The sequence below is a fragment of the Lutzomyia longipalpis genome, chromosome 4 (genome assembly GCF_024334085.1).
Source record: "Lutzomyia longipalpis isolate SR_M1_2022 chromosome 4, ASM2433408v1".
In the NCBI taxonomy this organism is placed as follows: domain Eukaryota; kingdom Metazoa; phylum Arthropoda; class Insecta; order Diptera; family Psychodidae; genus Lutzomyia; species Lutzomyia longipalpis.
Window position 1 is genome coordinate 427,307 of NC_074710.1, and position 23,827 is coordinate 451,133.

Here is a 23,827-nt window from a genome sequence, read left to right on the forward strand (position 1 = left end):
TGTATTTTATGAGGTCGTTTACCCTATTTTGTGCAACTCCTTCAGTTGAAATGGTTCACTGACTGTTCAATTTGTCCCTAAATGTTCATAACTAACATTTATAATTCTTTTTTGATTCGTTTTAAGGAAATTTTTCTTTAAAAAAAAATTTTTCATTAGCCTTTCAAATAATACATTTTGGAAGACATTTTTTTTGTATATCTCTGTTCCTTTTCACCCCATTTGGTGTTACTATAAAAACATTATGCAGTGCAGTAGTATATCGTGCCGTAGGAATCAACAAATTTACCTGTTGTTTTGCCATAATTATCACCTGTCGCGCTATGCATTTCTTTGCATCGATCGCAAATGGGGGCAATGTAGTATATATGTACCTACATATATGTTTTCTCACATGCACCTTCATAGACCAGTGGGTGCTGTTGTAAGTGACTTCCGGCGTTCACGACAAATTGATGATACGCTCAAGACACTCATTCGCCATTTCCGGTTCACACGAACTGCTTTTCATTGCACACTTGTACTATACCTATATATGTATATAGATGTTACGTACATATGTAATCATGCTATATATACAACACCTCTTCTTACACACTTCTTAATTCCTTTCACACCCGCACCCAACACAGAATTCTTATCACAAATTAAAATAAATTGAAAAAATTGCATGAAAAAAAAATGATTTTAAATTTATTTAATAAAAAGAAAATGTCTTCGTGATGAAAGATGTCAAAGAGGAACATTTAAAAAAAATTCTAAAATATTTATGGGCTTCCTACCCCTCTGATCTTCATTTAAAAAACCCTCTTGGTACCATGTTTAGTAAATTGAAGCAATTCATCTCTCAAGAAATGCATATTTATCAAATTCAATGTCCCACTGACTTGAAGGACATCACCCTAAAAGGATCACAAGCACGCAAAAACTACCTGAATTTACCTCAAAGACGGAGCTAATAAATTAATTTTCAATTTGAAACATGTATAAGATGAATTGCCCTATAAAACGAAGAGATTCTTACTTTTTTTACAGCATATCACAAAGGGCGTGGTAAGGTAGAAAAAAAAAGTAAACAGCACGAGGAATTCTTCTTCACAACATGTTGATCCTTTTTTTTTTCTTTTGTTCACGCACAAGAAGATTGAATTCTTCTCTACAAGATTTTCATAATATTTTGCAAATAATATTAAGCTGTGATGATTTTTTTCCTCAGCATAGAGACTTTATTTTCCTGCAGCAAGAATTTAACTTTGTGCGGATTTAATAAGATACTTGAGCATCAATTAATGTTTATCCCCAATTCGTGCCCCATCATTCCGGCCGTCTCTAATAATAATGTGATAATCTCTCGCTAAAATCAATAAGCCAATATTGACTCAACCTGCTGTGGGTAATAAAACATTAAAATTTAGCTCCAAAGGGCGGGAGTTGGAGTATGAAGATAAAGGTGAAAAAGAAGGTAAAAAAGGATTGTATCAGGGGGTCAATGTCTTGCTAAATAATCCTAAGTGAGCATTTTATTTATTTCTTAATGTATAATATTTTTTATCTTGAGGGATATTGGACTACGGTGGGTCTTTCAAGAGATTTAGAAATGATCTTAAGTTTTTTTTTTCTTTCAAAATCTTAATACAAAATTCTTCAAAAAGTAAACCCCCTGAAATCCTAAAGATCACTCATCGACTATCACATACCAACCCGCAATGTCTTAAACATTTTCTTCTTTTTCTTTTAACGAGCCTTTTATACAACCATCTCGCGAGACTCCCTCTCTTCGGGGGAAATTATATAATATGCCAGTAATTACATCCGCCCACGACTTTCGAGAGAGAGAGAGAAAAAAAAGATTAAAACCACGAATCAGCGATGTTTTTGGTTCACAAACAAAAATTTGCAACATACAACCATCGCGTTGTAATGAAGATATTGCCAAATACATGGTTTTGGGAATTTTTATTGTTGGATTACCTTTTTTTTTTAAACCATTAAAAAGCGATATTTTGCCCTCAAGACATCCATGAAAAAATGTTTAAAAAAAAGAGTTCTATTAAAATATTTATGCTGCTTTTTTGTGCAAAAAGAGATTTCTCGTAAGAATTATTTTATTCAATAAATCTAAGAGAGGAATCAAGTCAAATTAAATCAAGCAATTATCCAAATCACAAATAAGCTTCAAAATAAGTCAAATCTCTACACAATATTACACATATATAGTGTTAAAGACATGAATGGATGACGAACTTAAACATCCACAAAAGAGATTGAGTATACTTTACTATTGAACTCTGGTTCCCAAGATTGCAATCTCCATGGTATATCGTCACCACCACCCACAACTTCATCATTCGCTACATGTGAGCTTTAAGGGGAGTGGAGAATCCCTTTTATTCCAATTGAGAATAATAACAGTGATTAAGATGAACTAAACATTGTTATTATGAATTTTATTAACGGCACAAAAAAATATTTTTTTTTTAAAAAGTATGTAACATCTTCCTCTCTGAGTTGAGGAAAAGAAATTAAATAAGGGAGGGGGGATTTTTGCATTGAAATATGATCTATCCATCTCTCTCACCCACTCTTTATCCCCTCAAATGTGGAGGTCGAGAAGAAAATACGCTATAAATCTCATTTATAGATTTATTGATAAAAGGACCTCACGTAAGATTTTACCTTCTTATTCTGCTCATTTCTTCTTCTTCTTTTTTTTCTTTAATCTTCCTTTATAAGAGTTTCAAGTTTGAATATATTTTCTCAATTGTCTGCATTATTAAACGTTTATTTAGGCTACAATTTTCTAATGAATCTGCCAATCTATGCATTAATCTCCCTCAGTCTTCTTGCTTAATGTAAATCATCTGATTGGTTGATTCCCATTCTCTTTGCTCTTTCTCATGCCAAAAAAGAGACCTCCCGCAATCAAATTATATACATGTATGTACCTTCAATATATAGCAACATCTTACGTGATCTTTTAATCGTTTTTACCAATTGCTTACCTCACACAGCTCAGGTGCTTCAATCGAAAAATTTTTACTTTGCAACATCGCGTAATTTGTCACTTTGCTTGGTGTAGAAAATAAAAATAAAATAATTATGATTGCCTCATCTATTTGTCACTCAAGCATCATTTTATTCGCTTTAATGTGATGTATTTTCCTTTCCTCAAAGCCCCTCAAATAGCTTATCTAAGTGACGTTTCTCTCTCTCTATCTCATCTCATTGAGAAGGGAAAAGTGATCATGACGAAGGTAAAGAGTACGAAATGATTTATTTTATGCTAAAATTTTTATGTTAACGTTTATGTAGGTAGTTTGAAAAATCCCAACCAGAAAGGATATTTCATACATAGAAACCTCAACTATATAATTACGACAAACTCGTCTTTGCAATTCGTTGCAAATGGTTGAATTAAAAAGCAAAACGAGTTGAAAGATTTTCTCCATTTTTTACACACAAGAGTGACATCTTCATGTTAATATATACTATATGTATGCCTAAAGAAGAAACCCATCGGTGGAACCAAAATCAAGACACTTGAAGACTATTCAATGAAAGCAATTTCATACTTTCTGCGTGTGCATGTTGATGCCTCATCAAATGCCATTTTTGTTGCATGCGCGCAAAACAATTTTATTCAATGATTCTGTCGCGCCAAGAAAATTCGCACCTTGACTGCCCAAAACTACTCTTTCCATCAACATTGTTCAAGTAGTGAGAGAGAAAATTTCATTTATTACTTTTAGCCTCAGAATCAAAGGTTCAAAATACTTTTTTTTTAAATTAAGGAATAAAAAAAGAAAATCAAACGGAAAATCTGTAAGTGGCGTGTCAGGGTAGGGTTTAAGAAGGTACCTACCCTAAAATTTAAAGGTAGGTAGTTCATGTTCTTCATTACACGTCAAAATAAATTATTTCGAAGCAGCAAATTAAGTAAAAAAAATAAATAAAAAAGGATTTTCAAACATTTATGGAAATGTCAAACGTAAGATTAGGAACGTCAAACATTAATAAAGACCCCTTATTTTCAAATGCTTATCGTTATTTTCTAACGGTTGACATTTTTGCTGTAACTTCGACGTTTCTTTTCTAACGATTGGCATATTTTTATTAAAGTTTTTTTCATATTCAAATACATTTACTTATCGTTCTTCGTTTGTTTTACCAAATGAATTATCAATTTATAACAATTTGTACATTTCTAACGTTTTATGTGGTTTTTTCTAACGTTTACCATTTTTTCTAACTTCTTAACCCCTTCTGTACAAAAAATCTATTCTATATAGTCACAGAAAATTCTTAATACTATGATACATACTGAAAAAAATAATAGATTCTTGTTTGATAATATATTAACACTTCTACTACAGCATGAGATACTTAATCTAACACACAGTAGTATAAATTAGAGGGAATTCAACTTGAGGTGAAATTATTTCCTTGTTTCCACTGATCTTGCGGCCTTGTTGTGGTGAATATTTTATCATGTCATTAATTGAGTCGAGTTGTTGAAGAATCTTATGTATATCTAGTATAAGGCAGATGTATACATATATATTTAATTATATTAAATATGTAGGAAAATAAGAAAAAATAAATTTCCCGCAAAATCTTCATTTATATTTCCCATTTTGTGACTAATATAAATTTTCTTCATGTTGTTGTTCTTCTCATTAATGATTCATTCATGATTTGTTGTGAGACTCACATGTTGGGTTGATTGGATTTGATGCTGCTCTCCAATTGGAAGAGATCATTTTCTCATCTCTCTTTGACCAATTGAATCTGCTGGCTGCACGATCCCTTCCTCTTCGCGCGCGCACAATTCAAAACCACGTAGAGCAGTGAAATGTGTCCAAGTGAATCACGCAGGTCAAGTACAGTTGAAAGATAGAATTTTCTTATCTTTCCACGCGTCTCTGCGAGTTGTCTTTGTGTGTTGGGGAATAATTTCTCTCTCTCTCTATACGCACCCAGGGAGTTAAAAGGTAAAGGTGGAATAAAAAAAAGACGAGAATTTCTGATCGATAAGCACCTACGTGTGCTTATCACGGTATTTACCACCACCTTATTACCTGTTGTACCTCTCTGTGGCTAGGTATGAAAGAGAGATGATGGTGTGAAGACACAAAAAAATGTCACATTTACCTGTCTCTTTCGGTATGAGACAAAAAACATTCTCCACCGTATTTATCGCACGGCAAATTGAGTATAGAATCCACAAACACATTCACATGCAATTTTATAGTGAGCTCTTTTTCTTACCACATAGGTAAGATCCCACGATCAGGCATACCATCCGTCTTACTTGCACTACACGGCACGTATGGTGATCAGGTATTGTGTTCTCCTTCGCACACTGTACACCACTCAGGGAGCGTCACACCTGTACCTCTCCAGGTAAGACGTTCAGTGAGATTTTCTTAGTCATTCGAAGGATACTGTGCAGACTGAACGCAAAGATCGTGTGCTGTTGGTTTGTTCTTTCGCCTTCAAGAATTGACTTTTTTTTTTAAATATTTTTCATAAATTGTGTTTAATTTTCATTTAATTCTAAAAGTTTAAAGAAAATTCTCTAGATCTTAGCCCCTAACCTTCGTGTTTTAAAGGGGACAATTTACAAATAATCCCGAATATTATAAAACCCATCGTATTTAACCGCCCAAAATCCACTAAATGTCTTTTGAAATTTCATTCAAATAGTGCGTGTTTGAAGATCTAATTGTGTGTTGCAAAAAAAAATGATCAGTTGCTATACAAATAATACTGAAAACATGGAAATTAGTATGGACATCGTCATTATTAAAAGATAGTGTTTGGAGAATTATTTGCAAGAACCAACTCTTTGTCTCACAGAAGTGAAATCATATTCTTTTCTACTATTAGAACAAATTTCACTGAAATTGTGACTTTTTGTGCTTGGAAAGTGATTTTCTTTTAAAAGAATATTAGAAAATATTCTTTTTTTTTTAACAAAGTGCATTTGAAACTCTTGGACGTGTTGCGAAGAGACTATTTTTTAAAGAATTTTGTGATCAAAGGACTAAATCACATTTAAAAAGAAAATATGGAGTCCGATGGGGAACATGAGAATGGATTTACAGCATACAAGTAGGTTCCATTTAATTATTATACTCTTCCTCCTAATTTAATGTGTTATTTTAGAAGAAGAAAAAATGTAAATTCTTGAGAAGAAAAAAAAACTCATCTTGCGTGAAAAAAATCGAGAAAACTGAGTGAATTTTCCGTCGGTATAGTGGCTGGGAGTTTTTTTTTGTGAGTGGCTTTGGCCAATTTTGTGTGTTAAATTAAATATAAATGTACACATCTTTTAGTTGGAAATTAAAAACAACAAAGGTGTTGCTTGTCGGTTTTACTTGAATTGTAATACGTCTCTCCTCTCCATGTCACGGGTGATGATTTTTTAGCAAAGTGGATGTCGTAAAAAGTCAATTATTTCCCTTAAAAAAAAATTACTCCATCGTTCCTCTCACTCACCCGTTGATGATCGTCTTGGTGGTGAAGTCAAGTAAATACAAATTACTTATTCCAACGCGTATACGTACTCTTCTCGTCCAAAACCTTCTTTTTTTTAACCCAAAAGAAATAAAGTTTTCTTTTTTTCAAAAAATTATACCCGCACAAAAGGTTTTGCCAGAAAGTTTTTAAACTTTTACGTACCTATGTATTTCAACAAGGTGGTCAAGAAGACTTAAGTTGAAATAGATTTTAATGATTTACTATTTTAAGAAGAAAATTAAATTATGTAAAAGTTAAAAAAAAAAGTTTAGAATCATCATATCAAGAATTCTCATATCCAAGTTTAAAGTTAAAACTTTTAATTACAACAAAAGAACTAAAAGAGATTATAAAGATTAAGACTAACATTAGGTCGTATTCAGTCACCAACAAATCAATGAAATTTCAAGAATTTGTTCTGAAATTTTAACAATTTCAAAGATTGATCGCTGAATACGACCCATTGAGATTATTTTTTTTATCAAACTTTTTTAAAGCTTTGATTTTTAGGTAAAATATTGTGAGAATTCTAAGCCCTTTAAAACTTTCAAGAGGTCAATTCTGTTAAAAAATCTTTTCTCTTCTTGTAATTTGTCAGCTATCAGGTTTTTGGTATTCTTACGAGATCTTGTCATTTTTTTCTTTCTTCAATCGTGCTTTTTAGGAAAATTATTTTTTTGTGGCTCTTAGGTGCTCTTTATGACTATTTTCTGGAGAAACAAACCCTTTGATATTTTTTTCTTTTATTGAATGACAGTAGAATGATTTATAAATATTATTTGTTAAAAACCTTTCAAAATCTTTTATAAGTTATAGGAGAATAAAAAAATTTTAAACAGAATCAATCTGTAATATCAAGATTAGTATTTCTATTTATTTTTTGCTTGATTTTGTGGTAAAAATTCCTAAAATTTCCAATCCTTAAAATGAGGATAATACAACAAAAAACAATTCTTTAAAAATGTTTTAAAGAAAATCGAATCAAAATTTCTTTTTTTGAAGACTTTTTGAACACTCTCGCTCTTTTTTTTTTTGAGGAAAAAAAGAACTTTCACGTGTGTATAGGATAGTACATAATTTCTTGGTGTTTCAAGTCCCGGAAAAAGATATATATATATATATGTATGTACCTACTTTGAAGATTCTCGCAAGTGTTGGACTTGTGAGGGAGTTATGGTTGTGCAAAGTGACGCAGTAATTGCTTCTTTATTCAAATTGTATGTTTGTGTCGTTGGAGGAACAAAAAAAAACACCCAAGACTCCAAAAACATGTAAAAAAGAATGTTGAGGAAAGAATATCAGGGAAACCATTTGGCATGACGTTCCACTCAACCTCCCTTTGAGGCATTAAATGCGAGAAGGAGGAGGTAAAAAAAAAGAGCGACGTTTTCTCTTAATTCACGTGTAAAAGCTCCCAAATTGTACCAAAAAAAATGAAATCTAACTCACATTGATGTCAAGGAGAGGTGCAAATAATCTGGAGAAAAGGGTACGAATTTTGCAAAAAAATGTCTTTTTATTTAAAAAAAAAATTACTCCGTGCTAGAGAGGAATGGTATATAGTAGAAGTACGACATTCAGTTAGATTTTTCACATATACGGTGTGTGCCTTGAGTCTAAAATGGTGGTAAATTATCGTAATAAATCATTATTTCTTATCTTTAGCATTCATATAGAGTGACGAGCAATGAAAGTGTTGAACGATTTATTAATTTCTCTAATCTCAACACTAACCACCGGTTCACGCGTGCATGCACGACAACGAAATGTGCCTCATTTTAATTTCCCTTTACAAAAAAAACCTTCTTATTCCTGACTGTCTCTCTCTCTGCATTTCTTTATGCACCCTTTTTCTTTTTAGCTGTGATTCTTTCGAAGAAAAGAATAGCACAGCTTCTGTATCCACTCTAAAACTCAAGGTCGTCGGATCGGGCTCAAACTTGGTATGAGCACGAATTAGGGTCCCCACATTCCAAAAAACGTATGCGCCGAAAAACTTTTCCGGCCGTCCGGCCGTCCGTCCGTCCGGCCGTAGTTTGGAGCTCAATTACAAGAGAACGGTAATAGATAGAGACTTGCGGTCACCGGCAAAGTACAATTATCGACTGGAAGTCGTCCAACTATGATATCAAATTCGACCCCCCACCCCTGCATCCGCCATTTTGAATTTTTTTCAATTTTGTTTTCGCTATATCTCAGCCTCTATTATAGCTAGAGGCCTGAAATTTTAATATGTTATAAGGGCCCTTAAGACCTTTTCAACGATACCCCATTTTTAAAAATCGGACAAGCGGTTTAGCAAATATAGACTTTTATCGAAAGTCGGCCATAACTCCTAAACCGGTTGACCGATTTTAACCAAACCGGTTTTGAATGAAAGATCTCAAAAAGGTCTACAATTATCTATACATAGGAAGTTTCAAAAGTTACCGCTAGAGGGCCTACAATCAAAAACCAAAGTTTCGATGAGTTTTCGACCAGTTTTCGATTAATATCTCAAAAACTGGACGATAGATTTCGATTAAATTTTAGTATATTATAGGTGATAGGTACACCTTTTAATAAAAAAAAAATAAAAAAAATTTATGTCGCGGTTTCAGAGATATAGACCAAAACAGGTTTCCATATGTACCGATTGTTGCAATATTGCCTTATATCGGCTTAACGGTACTTGATAGAGGCTTTTCGATTGAAGTTTCATTAGGTATAGTGGGTATGACCTATCAGATTTTACTAATTTCAAAATTCAAAATGGCCGCCTTCTGCCTTTTTGCTACATCAACAATTACTTTCATCTATTCACATATATTTTAAACAAACTAATTGGCGCCCCGCGAAGCGGGGCGCCTTTTTTATACATAAAAAATATAAAAATATGTAAACCTATAAATATACATATATAAGTACAATGATGGTCCAGCAGAGTAAAGGGAATGTACTGGTAAGTTTCACTTACGGGCTGTGATTCTTTCTTCAGATGACAGTCAAAGTGTGGTGAAGTACAATGATGGTCCAGCAGAGTAAAGGGAATGTACTGGTAAGTTTCACTTACGGGCTGTGATTCTTCCTTCAGATGACAGTCCAAGTGTGGTGAAAATTGAGGTGGATAAATTTTTAGGAATGGCTTTCTCACGCAACGAATCACAGCCAACGCGCATGAGTAAGCCTTTCCCCAGAATTTACACGCGTTGGCTGTGATTCGATGCGTGAGAAAGCCATTCCTAAAAATTTATCCATCTCAATTTTCACCACACTTGGACTGTCATCTGAAGGAAGAATCACAGCCCGTAAGTGAAACTTACCAGTACATTCCCTTTACTCTGCTGGACCATCATTGTACTTCACCACACTTTGACTGTCATCTGAAGAAAGAATCACAGCCCGTAAGTGAAATTTTTTATCCATTTACCAACAGCACTCCCCATGTGTCCTCACTTCAGGGGGACAAATTGTCCATTTGAATTTTTAAGGTGATGCATCCGACGGAAATGTTGATTGCAATCGGAAATGGATAAAATATCACCCTCAAAATTACCTTTTTTACTTTTAATATTTTCTTCCCTCTAAAATTGGAAGGGGAATACAAATAAAATCCAAGTTTATATGGTACACGGTATAATATAAATTTTCTATAATTCCCTTTAAGCTTTGCAATGGATTAATTGGAACTCTTTTTAAATTTTTCATGCTCCTCTTGATTAAATCAATTTCCTGGCAACAATGAAAATTAATGCTTTACTTTTTTAATTTTTGTATTGTTCCATTACCCAAACTAATATTATGACTATTTATGATAGATATTATGGAAGTTAATTCGAATATGTTTAAGAGCTTTTTTCAGTTAGATTTCTCATTAAATTGAATATCTATATGATCCACAAAAACCAATTAATTGATAAATATTTAACATATTTTATTATGCTTATATGTAGCCGAGGAAGTCAAATATAAATAGATTTTTTAGGCGAAAAAGTTTTAAGGACTCTTAATCTCTCTCAAAGAAATCCATAAAAAAAATCATTGCCAATTTTCCCGCAATTTCTTCTAGGAATTCATGAATACATTTTTAAATATGTAGTTTCTTTTTAGATCAAAAAAAATCCTTGATTGACATCCTTCACAACTCCTTATAACATTTATTCAGTGATAAAGTCCCCACGGCAAAAGTTTTTTTTTTTGGCTTTGTGTGTCAAAAGATTATATTGCGAGATTTTTTAGCGATTGAAGAATCGCGACTTGGGGCTTAGAAAAATGAGGACTCTCGCCCCGCCTCATCTCCCTCGCACCGACCCCAATCGCGAACTACCCAATTCATTCCACGGAGAATCGTACGACGTTTTGTACCAACCAAGATGGTCAAACTCCATCAGAGGAAAGGTACACCTACCGGTGCTCTACGGGAGAAGAGAGAGTCCTCTTACGCATAAACAGCACTAGGCTGAGAGGGGAGGTGTTGGGGATTTGTAACACCTCTGGGTAACAAAACTACACTCGGCCTTTCCTGTGTTTCGACGTCCTCGGCGAAGGTTTAGAAGAAATATCATTAGAAGGAGGACGTCAGCCTAGCTGTAATTTCCGCAAATAATCTCCTACTCTCTTCTCCTAGCAATTTACCCAATTTTCCCCAAAATACTGCAATCTATTCCGTTTTCTTAATTTCGAGTTCCCTTCGATATAGCCGCATTCTACCCCAATTTCCGCATTTCAATCAACCCCTCTATATTTCATTAGCCGACCGCATTATTTCCGATCTTAGTCCGTTTATTATTATTCCCACTGCAAATCGCCGTTAAGAGCTTACATTTCCGTAATTTATACCGCACTAATTCTACTGGCCATTTCCGCATATTCCAACGTTTTCCGCCTAACTGACAGAGACTCGAGCATTTGCGTGCACGCCTACCGACCATGGAAGTCCTTTACCATGGTATCCCAAGGCCCTTTGCCTTTCTTTTCCTCGATCTGCTGAATCTGCTTATTCTGCTTTTGAAGTTCCAGTATTTCTGCTATTTCTGCATATCTGCTATAACCTGTCTGACCAGGACTTCTTTGAAGGCTCGATTGTTGCTCTGCCAATGCCCTTGCAAGACTTTCTCGAACCTTGCCCTTTCGGGACCGATGGGGGTTAGGAGATTACTCTGTATGCTCGGATGGGAGGTAATTAGGACCAGACGCATCTGCCAGGCGGTCCCATATGCATACAGTAGCATTGTTCCGCCCCTTGATGATTTCAAAGTCTGCACTGCTTTACTCGCTTCCATGGGCCTCTATAGCCCTACAACATGTTCAGAGATCAAAGAATAAAGTATGTGTGCGTCAGTGCCGCAACACCTACAATTTTCCAACTCTGTACAATGCTGTCTGCTGGGTGATCACATTTTGCTGTAACGAAACTCAACAACATTTCATATTCCTGCAATTGGAGTTCGTTCACTGCCCAAAATGCCTCTTTATCCAATCACCCCTTCCTAACAACTCCTTCCTACTAGCACTTCTCAATCAAGTGCCTTGCGCCCTACACCATTTAGCGAATAACTATTTGTGGCCTGACCACACTCACTGATACCTTTAGGTAAACCTTCCTCCTATACTGCCTTGGGAACGTCTATAGAATTACTGCTTCGAACAACACCATCAACCCACGGTGACCTATCACGCCTGTTGTATTGATTACCCCATATGTTTATTCCTGCTGCAAGACTGCCACACTGTGTTGTTTCCTTCGGACTGTTCTTCTGTGTGTGATTTGGTGCTCCTTCAGTCTGCAACATATTTTTTTTTGTCCATTATCCACTGCATGCTACTGCATCATGTAACATTCTCTGCCCAACTGTCTCTGCACCTCCTTTACTACAGTCCATTGCCATTGGAGCTTCTGATCCTTGAGTCTGTGTGTTGCAAAAGCCTTCTGCTTTTCCTCCCATTGCATTATTCTGCATCTAGCTGGAATCATTAATTTGTCCTTCAACATGTCTTTGATGCTCTTCATCCTTCAATGGCTGCATATTCTCACATCCATGTGAATCTTTGGGCTCTCCCTTCCAACACTGCTCTCAGGCTGTTCAATGTCTGCATCCATAGGTGGCTCGTGATTACTGCTCTCACCCACATCAATGCTCCTGACTTCCATCACATTGCGGAATCCAACAACCATTTCCGTTTGATTCACTTCCACACATCCTCCACTGTTGCCAGTCTATCTCAATTCCTCCAGCTGTGTCTTTTCTTTTATGCTGCTTGTGACCGTTTCAGCAATCCCAACACTTTGGGTGCTCTTTGATGGTGTTTCCCAATGATTTGAGTCCTTTTCTCAGCTGCTGATGAAGTTCCTCCTGTGATTGACTGGATGATGTCCACCTCGAGGTGAAAGAATAGTCACACAGATGGAAGTTACTCCACTGTATTTTCTTCTTATACCTCTGTGGTTCTCGTTAATCAAGATAGCAGGTGATTTTCATCATCTACCATCCTATTAACTCTGTGATCCAGTTGATGCCTCTGCGATGTTTCCCTCGTTGTCCTCAGATGCTGATGATTTCCCTGCTGTCAGTGTTCAACTGCTACAACACCACCAAATGACTGCAACATCTTTGTTTTCCATTTAATCCGCTATCTGCAACATTTCAGGAATTTTGCATTTACGGTGAACTTCACTTCTTCCCACGATGTTCAACACTGCTGCTACACCTGTAAAAGATTTCTCCACTACTTTTCTTTATTTTATTCTGCCAATACTAAATCCAGAACACCTGAAACAACAATCTCCTTTGTTTCAAACCACAACATTGAACCTTGACACTCAATGCAATTATGAACAACCCATTCAACGAAGTTATGAATGCTTCTTTTCCATGATCGTTTCAGCTGCATATTTTCTTCATCTGTGTACTTATTACTTTCCACATTTCGCTGCTTCCTTCGTCTCACATTTACCTACAACGATGGAGTGTGTTTTTTTAGAGAATTGAATTCATCTTTTAGCTGCTGTCCTTTTGATATCCATACGCAGTATTTTCCTTGAAGTGGATTTGTTTGTACCTGATGCTGCAACATATCTTCTCTGCATTTTGCTGTTGCTAAGCTTCTTTTCTGTTACAACGGCTGAATATCACAGCCACTGCTTCTCATCATCTTACACCTTATACTGGAAAGCATCTTCCTGTGCGTTCTTGTGCATTTGTGCAATAAACCACATCGTTGAGTTCTCCATACTCTCCTCGTTGGCTCCATCATTTGATTAAATCCGCATTTCATATTTCTCATCGTAAGTTATCTTCTGTTGTTCATCTGGGCAATTATTGACTGTCTTCTCCACCAGAATTTGTTTTGCAACTTGTTGTGTTCTCTGGATCTATATTTCCATGGCTATGACTGTCGAACTTCACATCAAACTCTATGGCTGGCCTGGCCATCACTATGACTATTGCTGCTGGAAATCATTGCCTCCGCTGCTGCTGAATATTGCTTCTCCATCATCCCAATTCCAATGAACTTCCCTGAAATTCTCCTTGCACCCCTCAATGATGCTCCGTATCCGCAAGATATCAAACTGCCCAAAGAATTACCTCTCTGAGCATTTTCTTCAAAATTCCAACTCAATGGGTAACGCATAAGAAGACACAACCAACCCATTCAGAGGAGAGAATCAACCATCATAATGAATGAGAATTTCAACCAATAACTACCACGACATTCCTCTGATTCAATTTCAACATCAACAGCCAAATACTTCAGAATGACTGCATCAACCACCTTTGATGCATGCAACCATTTTACCAATTATTTTACTCATTTCTCATTATCAAGGAATGGTGGCACATTTTCCCTCAAATTTTATTTGGGGAACATTCAACTCAAAGGGATGTTTTCATATATTTTAGGACTTATAAATTCATGGAATAACATCGCCAATTATTAACCCCAAAATCATCAGATAATTTCATCCTGAAACATTCACTCTAAACCTTAGTGAAATCATAAAGGGCACTTCAAATAATTTTTGTTTGTTTGGGGCAAAATCTCATAGTACAACTTTCCCAAATATTCTACCCCAAAACTTCAGGATAATTTCCACCGCTCTAGATGGTGTACATTTAACTGCTTAAATATTTCCCCATAAGACAACAAATTGGAACGGACTCACCAAATCTGCCAATCTTGTGCTTCACAGCATCACCTTACTTCCATGTTTTCGTCTTGAGCATCCTTCGCAGCTGCATCTCGCGCCTTCCGTTGACAGCCCTCCTGATGACCTGCTGGAGCTCCATCCTTCCACACAGTATTGACGTCAATCTGCTGGGATACGGCTGCTTCTTGTTCACGGCTTCTTTCTGCAATTAAAACTTGAAACACATGACCATCTTCTCTTTCCCCTCGCCGCAATGGGGTACATAATGTTAGTGGGTCTCTTTATTTGGGATGCGGCTTGAAAATACATCAATTTTCAATTTCTCATTCACACATGGGCGCCCATTCACACAAAAAATTCAAAAATTTTATGAAAAAACTTATCAACGTTGGGATTTCCGAGAAATCCTTGTCCGCTGATGTTTCCTTTCCCCTACTCCTGCACTGCAATCTGGTGCTCGTTAAACAATGAGGGCCTGCGTTGTCTCTGCTGATGTTGCCCCCTTGTTGATGTTTTCTCTGCTTCCTTCACGGCGTCCACGGTGTCCGTTGGCCTCATGATGACATCCACAATGATAATGATGATGCCGCCGCCTTTGACGATCCGGAACGCTCCTTTTAGCGTCAGCTGGGGCTCCTCCCTCCTTTTGGGGCCCCTCACACGTTCTGCAACCACTTTCACTGCCCTCACAGTTCATTTTCAGGGCTTTTCACACACTCACGGCACTTTTCCCGGGCTTCCTAAAGTCTTCACCCCATTTTGGGGCTCTTGGGAGCTTTCGTCCCACTCACTCTTGCACACACGGCATAATTCATTGTCCTTTTCACTCCCGGACGGCATTTTGACGTCACATGCCGTAATGTCTCAATTTTCGGCCTTTTCACCGCAATTTGGGATCCCCATGGCTTGGGTGGTTGCCCCAGAGGATCATCACGTCCTCACACTGCACTTGCGGCCCCATTCCCGGGCTTTTCCACGCATTCTTTGTCCTTTTTTATGCGTGGCGTCATTCCTTTCCGGAGGAAGACGCAAAGTCCAATTTTTGTGGAAAATTCCACAAATTTTGCCCCTTCCGCGACTAGGGTGGCTGCCCTCACACGTTTTCCACTGTTCACAACCGTTGGCAGCCCCCAGTTTCACTGTTTTTCCGCGAAATATGCGATTTTTTCATGACGCCCCACGGCCGCCATGTTGGAAAAACGTCATTTTTTTTCGAACATTTTTTTCACTCGCGATCTTCACTATTTTTACTCGATTTTCACGGGGTTTTCGACGCACTACCCCTTCTGTGGATCACCCCGGCACTTGTGATCCCACTTCTGAATGAAGAATCGCGACTTGGGGCTTAGAAAAATGAGGACTCTCGCCCCGCCTCATCTCCCTCGCACCGACCCCAATCGCGAACTACCCAATTCATTCCACGGAGAATCGTACGACGTTTTGTACCAACCAAGATGGTCAAACTCCATCAGAGGAAAGGTACACCTACCGGTGCTCTACGGGAGAAGAGAGAGTCCTCTTACGCATAAACAGCACTAGGCTGAGAGGGGAGGTGTTGGGGATTTGTAACACCTCTGGGTAACAAAACTACACGATAAAATAAACTTTGCAACTAATATCCTGGTTTAGTAAATTAATATCCAAAAAACACGAATTAAATTATTGTCAATTACAACCAAATAAGGAATCTCAATATTGAGACATAATTGAGGAATTAATTTATACAAATCATGATGTTTTATAGAAAATATTGGTTATGGGTATCCAACAGATCAATAACAGTGGGATACCCAAACTAATAAAATCAATTTGATTAAAGTATTAATTTGTTTGAAAACTGCTGTGCTATAGTGCCGCCGATTAGGCTTGTTTTAGAGCATTTTAAACTTAAAAGAAGAAGAAAAAAAAAGAAAAATTATTATTGAGAAACGCGACGTTTCGATATTTCATTGGTGCTCCACTCAAGTGTGGGTGTCTCAATTGCTCCCCATCAAAGTACAAATAGACGTGTGGGTTTGCTTTATTAATTAAACAACGGAAGCGAAGATTTCCATTGAGTGATTTTGATTTATGCAATTTTAATCACAAGCTTAGATCGCAAAAAGTCCACACAGTCTACATAAAAATTTATGATTGACTCGAACTATAACGATGTGGATTTTCATATACATACATAAATCCGTTTATAACCTTTTCTCGTGGGTTACTAATGGCTTGCATTTTCTATCCCATTAGCCTTTTTTTCGTACCAAAAAAAATAACCTATTCGTGATATTTATCTACTATACATCTTTCATCTTTTTATGATACAACGATCTTTTTTTTTCAATCGGATTTTTTCTTGTAATTTGCACAAACTCAGTCTAATTTATCACAGAGAGCAGCAAAGTTTTCTCTTTAAAACGACTTCTTTTTTTAAGCAAAAGATTTGCCGACACCCCTGAAATATGCAAAGAAAAAGGGAAAGAAAGAATAAGACTCCCCAGGATGGTGTTGCTGCACCCAAGAGGAGCGTTCAACGGGGCTATTGGAGAGCCAGGTTGCAAAAAAACGAGCTAAGATGCTGAGTAAAAAAAAAAGACTGTGACAGTCGAAGGATAGATGTCACGGAGCTTTGATGAATTTCAGATAAATCCACCAGACGAATGAGCGACATAATAAATGGTTTTCAGACGAAATTCACTCGGGTGCAAGACGCAGATCACATAGATGGATCTCTATGGGGACCAAAAGATCGCGATCTTCTTGTATGACAATTAAGTTGCGCGGCATTCCTTTTAAAGTCTCTCACCAACTGTCGAAATTTCCGTTTTTAGGGGAAAATATCTCACACCAATGTGCCAAATAGTCTAACAGAGCGAGACCTTCTTCTGAATATCAAGACTCTCCATGCACGCGGCTCAAGATACCCTGAACAGTAGTTGAGGAGACAAGTAGACCCAACAAGTTCAAAGTTGTAAGCAATATAGCATCTAGATTAGAGATCGTACGTGCTGCGATAGTCCGCGTGTGTTTTTGACATAATTTCTAGAGAAAATTTTCAACCATTAGGAAATGTCTCGGAAACAGCGGCTTGCCGCAAAAGATTATTATGCTCTCAGTTCACCCATTTTCGACTATATGTCTGGTTAAACCGCATATATACCTCTAAAAATCACCTCTCTTGCAGCCACAACATTTTCGGTTAAATCTTCTGCTTTTATGTTTCGCGCGCAACTTAAAGTTTTCGAGAGATCAAAAGTCGCGTATTATCTAGATTAATTTTTTTTTACCTTAACATACAGGAGGACAAATAAAGAACCATCACACAGGTTAAAACGACAAAGATTGAGATAAACATAAAAAAAAACTCGTCCCAATTTTGGAGATTTTTGTCTGTCTCCTTGTGTGCTACAACGCGTGCCATTCGTCTGGGTGCTTTATGGGGTCTCGCAAGATGCTGAAAAAGAAGGCCTATTGCATCACCTTAATTTTATCTCTTCTCCTCTTCTTTATTTTTTTCTTAAGACGAGACACAAATGTAAATGCAATAAAAACGGTAAAAATCCAACATGTTTTAGGAGGTAAAACATTTTAATTTTTATTCCACTAAAATGTCGAAATTAATCTCAATTTATCTTTAAACCCAATGTTAAACAAGACGCTAACCAATCTCACTTTGCTACCTACAAAGGAGTTTATTCACTCTATATGGAGGAATTGTCGAAAATTTTGAACCCCATGTTCTGTTAGAGTATCAAAAAAGGATATAAGAAATCGTCAAGAAAATTTTCCGCTTTCCACTGGGATCATAAAGTAAAATACCTAGAGAAGATTTCATATAAAATATTTAAAAAAAAAAGTTTTGAAATATTTAAAGGGAAAAAATTGATAATGACCGTTCATTTTTTTTAAATATTTTATATGAAATCTTCTCTTGGCATTTTTCTACATGATCCCAGTGGAAAGCAGAAAATGTTCTAGGCCATTTCTTATCTTTTTTTGATTCTCTACAAGACTGTACGGGTCCAAATTGTTTTCTCGACCTAGGCCAACTTTCATATACAAGTGAATACTGTCCTTTTGATTTTCACTGCACTTTAGTTTTTTTTTCTATTAAAAGAGCAGCGCGTTAAAAATAATATTGTTACAGCGGGCAGTTAGCCTGAGACTTTGACGTTTTAGACCTATACTTCAGGAAACAACCATTTTGTGAATTTAACTAAATCACTCTCGCTAATGCCGAAGACAGACATAGAGTTTGATACTCTACCCATACTTGCACTCCATAATAGATAAAATTTAACGATAGATAAAGGAGTCTATTCATTTTTATTGAAAAATTTAAAATGCAAAAATTAAGAAAACTATTATAAAAAAAAGAATGTAAAAAAATATCTGAAGGAAGGTGTGTGCAGAAGAAACTAGAAATCTTTGATTGGAAAATGTGCCGTTTTTCTGGTCAGCCACGTCCACTAATTACATACAATGAGGCACAAATTGCGTGGCACTAGGCGTCATAATTCACCGTCGAGTGCCTCACGGGTGAACAATATGATTGTTTGGTATATATCACACTAATATGATGTATAACCTCCCCATTGCCATGTCCAGGCTCGAGAGACCATCCAGCACGCGTCCATTTTCCACTCAATGAGCAAAAAAACGTTTGTGGTATATGAATTTTAAATACATTTCATGTAAAGTCTTTTATGTTTTCTTTTGCGTTATGTTTTGCTTGATGATACATGGAGTTTTTTTTTAATTCTAATTCTTACCTACTTGTGGGGGAAAAGATTTGTTAAAAAAAATGTCCGGGAATGGTATACATTTTAATTTTTCACCATAAACCATACAACGTCGCAAATACCCCCACAATCGCGATGATAGTAAACTTCAACCGGAACCATCTCAAAAACACCCGGAATGGATTGAGAATTGCGATGAAAAGAATAAACAATAAATTCTCTTGTATCACGAAGTATTTTCCGCATAAATTTGCAATAAAGCTGAGAGGAGATTCTAGGCCAATTATAGGTACTACGTATACCGCACATCCCCCTCCTCCATCAGGATGACACGTAAAGTAATTCAATTTGATTTATAATCCATCACATATTGATGCATTATGATTGATTTTTTTAAGCAAAAGAAAAAATTGCACACTCGCAAGGAAGAGGCATAGCGTGAAAAAGAATCACAAAATTGTGAATCTCTCTCGCAACATTCTCAGAGTCTTTTCCTCGTATTTCCTAATGTCATCTTCTTCAAAAGAATCCCCGCGGAAAGATGCAATAGATACACACAACTTGGGGACCAAGGAGAATAAAATAAGAAAAAGTGCAGTTCCTGAGAAATCTTGATGTTCCCAAGTTTGAGCTACTTTTGGTTGTTTTCGTGGAAATATCTTCTTTTTTTTTGTTGAACATCTCGATAAGAAATGCCAAATAACGCACGTGCCGGCACGTATGTTGTACACATATAAGTAATCATACTGTACTCACATCAACTGATAAGATGGTTGTCTTACTGAGGTACATCACTTTTACCTGTAATGATTCAGGTATATGATAGATTTCTAACTTTATTTCAATATCTAATGCTCATTTTCTACATGAGAACACGAATATTTCTACTACAATTTGTATTATGTAAAATAGAGGATTAAGTTAATTATGAATTAATAATTATTTTATTCTCTTACTTAAAATAATATTCTTTTGTTAAAAAAATATTCTATTTGTTCAATAATTACATTAATTCTCTTTGAAATTCTTTTATTCTGTCAATGAATTTCATTTATTCTGTGAGCGTATTTATTTATTCTGTCAGCATGCTGTTTTTTCTGTCAGCATATTCCGATATTCTATAAGCAAATGTTTTTTTTTCTCAGTGAAGTCTTCTATTCTGTCAGCAAATGTATAAATTCCGCCAACATATCTATTTATTCTCTTTGAATTCTCGTATAAAATTAATTTATTCTGTAAGGCATTTTTTTTGTCAGCAAACAACTCTTTATTCTGTCAGCAAAATATTAAATTCAATTAAATTATTTTCTTTTTCGTCTGAAATATTTATTTCTTCCGTCAATTATTTTATTCGATCAGTACATTTAGTAAAATCTTTTTATTCATTTTATTCTGTTGGAAAATTCTTCAAATAATTACGCTTAAAAAAAGGTACGCAAAAATTCTTAGCTTATTCAACAACGTAAAAATTTTAACCCGAATATGTCATAAAAAAAACTTGTTGAATGAGAAGAGAAGAAACTATCAATGAAAAGAGTTCAGTGATGGTAGTGCCGGTAGCATAGTAAGGGGCGTAATTGTTTGTATATATACACACACAAGACGACTCATATTGAGAACAATTGAACTCCCAGTGACACAATGGACTATTTTTTTTCTCTCTGTTTATCAAATTATCCAAACAATAGAGGAAAAGACCCCACATAGTGGTGGTGCACAAGACTTTGTTAATATGTTAGCAACGAGTATAGTAGGTGAAATAAAAATACTGGTAAGTTTCACTTACGGACTGTTATTACGGGCTGAGATATAGCGAAAACAAAATTTAGGGGTGTTCCAAAATGGCGAACGGGAGGGTGGGGGGTTGAATTTGACTTCATAATCGGATGTCTTCCACCCATATTTAAACTTTGCCGTTGTACTCATCTCACGTTTGAGCCCGATCTGACGACTTTGCATTTTAGAGTGTACACAGAAGCTGCGTTTCTTTGATGAAAGAATCACAGCTAAAAAAACGAAGAAGAAAATTACTAATGCCAGAAAATGTGGTGTGTGAGTGCACCTTGTTTGTACAAAAAAATAAACAGCTGATTCCTTTTTTTCTGCATTAGAGGTATAGGTAGGTACACAAAAAAAATATCAAAAGGAGTGTGAGACAGAGAGAGAAAGAAAACTAACGTGGCTTCAAATACATTTGCAAAATCGACGACAGTTTGTCTGTGAAAATTTTTAGTCAGACTTGGTTTTCATTTGGAAAACAATTGATTATTGTATTGAAATTTACAATTTGTCATTGCCTGATTACGACTGACTCACATTATTGTGGCTGCAGCTACCGCATGGTGGCTACACAGCCGTCGCGAGCTTTTACTAATAATGCTGCACGCGAGGAGTCACACAAGAAGTTTTCCGAAGACCTCCACTCTCCCTCCATATTGTACATAATCAATGCATTTAAATATCCATATATATATCAAAGTATATTATGTGTAACTATATATTATGTACATATATATAAAAAGCTCGCATCCCTTTTTTTGCACATAAAATTCCCATATGACGGTGCATTGGCAGAAAAATGAGCAATATAGATAGGTATTTGGGGGAGAAGGAGGCGGAGGTGGTAGGAGGGGACAATAGGTAGTAGGTCTTGTTTGCAAATTATTACTCACAATTTTCATTGACGGCATGCAGTGTGAGTATATATTTTTGCTATTTGACACATCAAATATTGAATTTTTCAACTGTCTCCCTCCTTCTCCCGCCGTAAATGGCGGGACGAAGCTGTGCGCCATTGTTTACCGGTGTTTAACAAACTATTGTTCAATTTAACATGTGTAAAATTGTACAATTGTTGCAATTTTATTCATTTCTGTGTGGACATTAAACTTTTTGATTTCATCTCATTGAAAGAGAAATTAATCAATTTCGTTCGAACGTTATTTTCTTCTAACAAGGGAACATTGCATTTCGTCTAAAATAGATGAGGTTCATTATATTTGGGCGAATTTCTTTAAAAAAAAAATATAAGATTATTTTTTTGCAAAATATTAGAGCAAGGATTGCACTAGAATTGTATTAAAATAAGATACAATTTTCACTTTAAAAAAGTGCTATAGTTGTAGCCGTCATTAAGAACTAGCGTTAAGTTAAAAATTATTTTAACCCTTTCGCGTCTACGTGAAACATTGAAGCATGAGCTCTTTTTCACGATATTTATTTTCTAGATGTTTTCAGAGGACTTTTCTCAGTCAGAACGTCTTTTTTTGGCCTCTTGTGTGAATTTGATGCATTTGTAACTTAGAAAAACAATTAATTTGGGTCTACGTATGACCCAAAAAACGCGAAAGGGTTAATGAATTTTTGCTGAAACTTCGATTCTAATAGTTAGTACAAGTTTATCTGACACATTTATGAAATTGTCCTGAAAAAAATTAAACCCCATCACTTCTGGACAAAATGTAATGTGCCCTTGTAAGAATTTTCCAATTTTCTCAATTTCTTCGTTAAGTTTTAAAAATAAATTATAAATAAACGATGAAGTAAATTAATATAAAATTTCAGACCAATAATGGATAGCTGTAAATTTTCAAATATAGGTATGTTTTCTTTCTAATTAAATAATTATACATCTCGCAATTTTCTCTAATGATTCTTTAATTGATAATGAGTATATATTGATTTAAATTAAATCCATAAAAAAAGAAGTTGTTTTTTAATGTATAAGTATCTTATCTATTTACTTTATTATATACTTACTTTAAAAAAAATAGATTAGTTATCTTTTGCAAGGAAATTATTTCGCTCTCTGAGTGAGGAGAAGACTTTCAGCGTGGGTGAATGATTTATTCTAATAAAAAAATGATTTAAAAACAACTATGATTACGTGCACGCTAAGAATAGTACCTGGTTTAGTTGGAGAATAGTTACACAAATAGAGATAGAGAAGAGAAGCATAAAAAAGGCACTTAATTACGATTTCATTTCCCAATTCATATTGTGTGTGTGTAGTGAATATTAAGAGATAAAAATTGGCATGTCAATGTCCGGATAGTGGAAATTAACATGAGAAAAAATGCCAAAGAAAATATGAGGTGCTCAAACAATTGCTATGTGAATTTAATGAGTACGATAATCTCTCCTCCCCCCCCCCCTTACCTGCTGGTTTAATTACATTGCGGAGGAGCGTGACAGTACCGTTTACGAAGAAATGTCCAAAAAAATTCTTCGTGCACACATTAAATTTGATGAGTAGCATCCAATTAGGCTATTAAAAGAAATTTTTAATTAATTCATTTCACAGCCCAGCATGATAAACATTATGGGAAAATCGAGGGAATTTCTTTTGAATGCCCCAAAATGTGTAACTCTTCTTTAAAAGTTTTATTTTCTTGCACGTTGGTAGATGGAATTGAGGTGAAAAGACTTTATAATAATTAAATACCAAATC

General features: G+C 35.7%; 1 protein-coding gene across 1 annotated transcript in view; it reads left to right on the forward strand.

Moving 5' to 3' along the window:
- Positions 1-5,426: 5,426 nt before the first annotated feature.
- Positions 5,427-23,827, forward strand: part of LOC129794642 (putative transcription factor SOX-15) — a 47,227-nt gene continuing 28,826 nt past the window's right edge. The window contains exon 1 of the mRNA XM_055835444.1: positions 5,427-6,114. Coding sequence (XP_055691419.1) covers positions 6,071-6,114 — 44 coding nt within the window. The 5' untranslated portion in view covers positions 5,427-6,070. The remainder of the gene's footprint in view (positions 6,115-23,827) is intronic.